The 6,721-nt window shown below is 41.7% G+C and overlaps 1 protein-coding gene across 1 annotated transcript; it reads right to left on the reverse strand.

Moving 5' to 3' along the window:
* Positions 1-4,731: 4,731 nt before the first annotated feature.
* On the reverse strand, positions 4,732-5,547 carry LOC135199936 (uncharacterized). The gene has a single exon (XM_064228056.1). It carries the CDS (start codon positions 5,545-5,547, stop codon positions 4,732-4,734), a length of 816 nt encoding a protein of 271 aa, XP_064084126.1.
* Positions 5,548-6,721: the final 1,174 nt, after the last annotated feature.

Here is a 6,721-nt window from a genome sequence, read left to right on the forward strand (position 1 = left end):
TGGTTGGCTGTCCTCTTCGTGGGCGGAGCCTCATCCTTATTGGTGATGGTGGAGGTCCCCTCGAAGGGCGTGCTACCAGGTCGTCCTCAGGGCGAGAGCTTGAGCTGCGATCACCCTCAGGGTTACTAGGGACGTCCTCAGGATGAGAGCTAATGCTTCTATCATCCTCAGGATCCCTCTGGTGCGATGGTCGTTGTGGGGCGGTGTCTGCTGCTCTCCTGACGGCGGTGGGGAGGAGGAAGGTCTCCTGTGTGATGTTCAAACTGGGCTTCTCCCTCTCGATGTGCAGCGCTTCTAAGATTCGCAAACGACGTAGATCGGGTGCCTGGTCGATAACCTCGAAGTTACCGACGATGTCGCTGCGTCAGATTCTTTTAATATGGGCAGTCCTTGCATGATTAAATACCGCTCTTTCCTGCGCGTGACAGGAGATCCTCTTGGAGAGGCGCATTGACATCATCCCGATGATTAAATACCGCAGGAAGGAGCGGTATTTAATCATGCAAGGACTGCCCATAATAAAAGAATCCGACGCAGCGACATCGTCGGTAACTTCGAGGTTATCGACCAGGCACCCGATCTTACGTCGTTTTGCGAATCTTAGAAGCACTGCACACGGGCGGGGGAGGAGAAAGCCCAGTTTGGGGGGGGGGAAAACATCCCCACACAGGAGACCTTCCTCCTCCCCACCGCCGTCAGGAGAGCAAGCAGACACCGCCCCCACAACGACCATCGCACCAGAGGGATCCTGAGGATGATCGGAACTTACATCGGGATGACGTCAATGCGCCTCTCCAAGAGGATCTCCTGTCACGCGCAGGAAGGAGCGGTATTTAATCATGCAAGGACTGCCCATAATAAAAGAATCCGACGCAGCGACATCGTCGGTAACTTCGAGGTTATCGACCAGGCACCCGATCTACATCGTTTGCGAATCTTAGAAGCGCTGCACATCGGGAGGGAGAAGCCCAGTTTGAACATCACACAGGAGACCTTCCTCCTCCCCACCGCCGTCAGGAGAGCAGCAGACACCGCCCCACAACGACCATCGCACCAGAGGGATCCTGAGGATGATCGGAACTTACATTGGGATGACGTCAATGCGCCTCTCCAAGAGGATCTCCTGTCACGCGCAGGAAGGAGCGGTATTTAATCATGCAAGGACTGCCCATAATAAAAGAATCCGACGCAGCGACATCGTCGGTAACTTCGAGGTTATCGACCAGGCACCCGATCTACGTCGTTTGCGAATCTTAGAAGCGCCTGCACCATCGGGAGGGTAGGGAAGAAAGCCCAGTTTGAAACATCCACTATCCATGGAGAACCATTCCCTCCTCCCCACCGCCGTCAGGAGCGAGCAGAAGACCCCACCGCCCACCAACAACGGACCAATCGCACCAGAGGGATCCATCGAAGCGGATGATAGAAGCATTAGCTCTCATCCTGAGGACGTCCCTAGTAACCCTGAGGGTGATCGCAGCTCAAGCTCTCGCCCTGAGGACGACCTGGTAGCACGCCCTTCGAGGGGACCTCCACCATCACCAATAAGGATGAGGCTCCGCCCACGAAGAGGACAGCCAACCAGCAACGGGCCCCCTGATGACATCGCTCGTGACGTCACAGGTATTGCCCAATGAAAAGTGAGGTACCTGTTTCTTCAAGCCAACCGAATGCAATAAATAGCGTGAATACATCTGACACAGACCATTGCACTCGTCGATCCCGTCCCGAAGATGGCCAAACGAGGTGGCCGAAACATGTAGACGCCTTGAAAACCAGAAAAGAAGAAATAACAAGAAATACCGGATAGACCCCTGACGACTACGGCCTGTTCCGACCTACGAAACCCACCTGTATACCTGTTGACGACCCCAGCCTGTCCCCTGATAACCAGTTTTGCTTTTGATAACACCAGCCCGCCCGAAATTTCCGTTGACGATCTACAGCACGATGAACATTGGACAGCTGCTTTATAATACCAGCGTGCCAGAAAGGAAAATCATAAGGAGAATTGAAAGAATATTGTACAAAATCAATTCTGTGAATTCTGCCATTATTTTCAATAAAACTTGTTTGAAAGAAGGTCTGTTTCCAGCGTACACAAATATATTATCTTTATCTATTATTTATCTATTCATTATATTATTATCTATTATTATATTATATTATTATTATCTATTATCTATTATATTATTATTATTAAATTATTAATATATTATTATTATTCATTATTTTATTTATTATTATTATTTATTATTATTATTATTATTATTATTATTATTATTATTATTATTATTATTATTTATTATTATTATTATTATTATTATTATTATTATTATTTTATTATTATTATTATTATTATTAATTCAGAATATGAACCCTATTCATATGGAACTACACCACAGGGTCCATTTTCTTAAAACTCTAGCTCTCAAAGAATACTGTGATGTTCATTCGAAAGAAGTAACAAAAGGTAAACGGGAAATACAAAAAGCGGAAATCCGTTATTAGAAAACCTGGTAAATTAACAAATAAACGAATAAATAAATAAATAGATAAATAAATGAATAAATAAATAAATAAATATATAAATAAATAAATAAATACATAAATAAAAATGTATTAAACCTGATGATAGAAAATGACATGGCTTATCCTAACTTTTTACTCGACAGTTATACATCAGTGCATATTTGTGTTAATTTGCTATACATAATATATAACTTATAAAGCCTCATGGGTGAAGTCCTAAGGCATACTACCTCAAGCCTCTTATCAAATCCCCAGCAGGCACTGGCTGACCACTGCATTGCAATGGTAGAAATTTAGATGCCTTCCATATCGAGTGAATTACAGGACCTTCTGAAATGAAAAATGTTTTACAGATGGGATCTTCATTTTACGATTAAACAGCTGAATACTTGCGTACTTTTAATCACTGTTATGTCGAATTTTGAAGGATATTCCCAGTTATTTTATTTGCTGCGTCTATATCCAATTATTTGCCTGTTCATAATTTTTTTTACTTAATACTGGATGTAAAAATACTCTAAAGATATTTCTGAAAATGGGTTTTCGTCTTTCCAGCCAATGGGAAGACGTGTAAGAAGCCTTTTTGCCAAAACCCAGCGATTTTAGCCAATGAAAGGAGGCGTTAGAAACATTGTTTATGGTGTAGGCCTCTGATTGGTCAAAGCAATTCTTATCGTACTTTGGAAGACTCAGTGTAGCTCTAAGCACTAGGTGGAATAGAGGTTTTCGGAAGTGGAAGATTTTGAAAACAAATGCTCACGAGATAAAGGAAAGGACTTTGGTATAGAAGAAAGCATTTCACGTTAGTCTTTCTTACATTCTTAGACAATATTGTTGTTGCCGTTAGGCTTTGCATGCTTGGTTAACCATTGGCTAGGGTGAAACTGTCCTTCGAAGGAGCGTTGTGGTCGCGGAATCTAGAATTTTGCAGCTTTCAAAAATATCTTGTGGATTGGAAACCCTTTGGAGCTGGACGGCCACTGAGTAATTCTTAAACATTTACTTGCATACTTTTTCGAAAATTGATTTACTTCTTTTTCAAAAATTCTCTCTAAATTTCTCAGAAAATCCTGAGGTTCTTGAACATATTTGTGGTTGGGGATCCATAGCAGAACATTTTCCGTCAGTGTAGCAATGTTGTTGAAGATTACGCTGGCTTTTTGCTAGCACGGGCTCTTGCTCAGAGCAGCCCGTAGGTCATTTTGAATATTCTTTGCAGGTGGAAAGGTGAAATTTCAGGATATGAAGGAGACCCTTTATTATGATAATATGAATATGCAGGTGAAATGGTACGTTAAAAAAGTGAAGTTAAAGGTTAACAGGTGAGGTTGCAAACTCCTTTGAGCCCTAAGGTACACATCATCAGTAGGAGAAAAAAGAAAGAATTTAACAGCGAGTACTGGTGATTCAGAGATAAATAAGCCAGTAAGGAAAATCGAAATGGTAATTCTTTAGAAGTAAACCGCATCACCAGTTTCTAAAAGACTGTGAACAATCCTTCATTTAATGGTGTTTTTTCAGTGAATCTCATCTTGTTTTCTTGAGGAAATGTAATTTTAACCCCCTTTTCCACCCAACAAGCTTGGGGGCCCCCAGTTGGGAATCGGGGGTTTTGGGTGGGGAAATACCAGAAAAGAGTGCTTTGCAGCAATAATAATAATTGGGAGCACCTACAGATTCGCGGGCCCCCTCGACCGCCGACCGAAATCGGCGGAAGAACACTAAAACCAATATGGCGGCGATGCAAAAACAACAACAAACAAAGTAGGGAGCGACTACATATCCGCGACAATCGATTTATGTGTGCTGTCAGTAAGGCCATAGCGGAACGGCGCTTCGCGCCTTATCCGCATATTTAAAGATTCTTGGCAAGCACAGCATGTTCTGGCAAGAGGTAATGTTGCGCTGCGCGCAACAGGGGTTACAGTAACCTAACAGAAGCTGTATCGTCAACCTCGCCACTATATTAAGTTATAGGAAGAACGGTGGAAAAAAAATTTACCAAAGTATAGGCCTACTTACCAGAATATTATGGAGTTGGAGGATATAATAATGCAGCTTCCAATAGAAAATAATGTAGGCGTAACTTGTAGTCATTGTAGAACAGCTTAAAGTACGTTGCACAAAGATATCCTACCCAGTTGTGTCTCCGTCGTCCATACCTTGGGACCAAGCTCTTCACATCCCTCCACCTTCTTTCTATGGTATTTGTGTGGCAAGGGTCACAGGATCCACAAAATTTAGGGAGTGGTTCACTTGCAAGTGCTGGTACCCTAACTCCTGTAAGCAATTATAAGCCTTCCAGCAGTCGCTCACTATTGTCGTACCAGGCTCAAAAAATTGCTGTATAATGGGCAGCAATGTTTCTGCTGACCTAAGCTTTACTGGCACTAAAACACACTGCCTCGTTTCACGACATATACCAACAAACACCCACTGCCCATCAATAACCCTACCAACATTATATTTTCTCTTGCCAAATTTAGATTCATCGATCTCAACAGTTAGGCCCACACCACCAATCTTACCACTATTTCTAAAAACCCAACTTATTGCCACCTCTCGGCAAAATGAAGCCCAATCACATATTGTCGCTTGGGAAAGCTGCAATTCCCCTTCAGCTAAGTTATAAGAAAAGTTGGGACTACACCATAACTTAACAAACTTTAGATTAACTTCAAAACAGAGATGGGATTTGTCAAACCACGTTCCTTTAGACAAGGAAACACTAAAATTACATCGCTTACGCCGACGTCCTTTCGTCACTACAGATCGATCACACCTAAAGGAGTTCTTGTTGTAGTCGATACGACAAATAGCTCCACAACACTCGCAGTTTTTTTCCTTTAGCATTAAATTATGTCTTTGAGCATATTCAATTACAACTTGTTTACCACCACTAGACAAATAATGAAAAAATTCACCGTAACCCACATTGCACTGCAAACAATCGGTAGGGAATCGAAGGTTTCTGTCAAAATTAATGCCAGAAGGGCCAGCCACTGCCTCTGCCATTGCTACACGAAGACAAAAGGCCGGGTTTTCTTCATTATTCGAGTATTCAGTCAAACAAGGATACCAGTGGACACTGGACAGGTAACTTTATTACTCCGCTAAAATGCAAGTGAAACCTAGTTTTCGACTAAAGTCGTTCGTAATTGGTTATGAAACCCATGACGTCATAACGATGTCACACCTCTCAGCCAATAATGAGTAACTGGAACTGCTTTTGTTTGCGAAAGAAACTAAGTTAGAGGGCTCATTAAAAGTAAACATTACCGTAGAGGAAACACCTCTCCCGACTTAGGAAAAATTCGAGGTAAAAACTTATCAAGCTCATTTAATTCCACCCCGTTCAATCTCTCATATAAGGACTATACTTTTTATATTGCTTTTCACATGCTCTTTCCATGTAGGTGATTATTTATTTTAATATCCAGTGCGGAATGCTTCTGAAGAATCACCATCGAAATAATTAGCGTCGAAAAAAAAACAAATCTATGGAGTTGAAATACCATTTTTTATTACTCGGGAGAAGAATATAAAGGCATCGATCGTTAGTGGTAGAGATCGATGAAGGAAAAATTAGAATATACGAGTTTTAGAAACAGCAAAGTAGAAGTTGGTAACAGCTTAAGTGGTAGTTAGAGCGGTAGTAGAAAAATTTCGGTCAAAAGGCGTGAGGCGGCCGAAAAAGAGGGGTAAAAAGGAAGGTTGTTTAGTAGTAGAAAATGACGATTATTGCCAAACAAGGTAGTTAGCAACTACAGTATTACCTGTGGTGAAATTGAAAACGTGACTTGAAATGGATAACTGAACTCTTTGAATGAACAAAGATCAACACAGTCAGACAACCCTTTTCGATATCGGGTACTGTGGCAAAGATCCAACCATCTCGATTTATTGTGCTCTAAATTCCCAGACTGAAAAGTATGATAGGTGCTTGTTAAAATAATGATTGTGAAGAAACAAATCCGCAGTTAAGTATCGGTAAATGTATTTAATCATAATGAATCTATCAAAAGAGAGATATTCCGGGAATCTTCGATGTCTTTTTCTCAACCTGGAGGAGGCGATTTAATAACACCAGCAAGAAAAAAATACAAAACTCAAAAATAAGGAACCGGTCAAGCAATGGTTATGATCCAAGAATAAACTAAAAGTCAAGTGAGGGGAAATCGCATATCTG

This window comes from Macrobrachium nipponense, chromosome 26 (genome assembly GCF_015104395.2).
Source record: "Macrobrachium nipponense isolate FS-2020 chromosome 26, ASM1510439v2, whole genome shotgun sequence".
NCBI classification, from domain to species: Eukaryota; Metazoa; Arthropoda; class Malacostraca; order Decapoda; family Palaemonidae; genus Macrobrachium; species Macrobrachium nipponense.

Excerpts from the sequence above, each read along its gene's own strand:
- LOC135199936 (XM_064228056.1), bottom strand. The coding sequence starts at position 5,547 with ATGGCAGAGGCAGTGGCTGGCCCTTCTGGCATTAATTTTGACAGAAAC.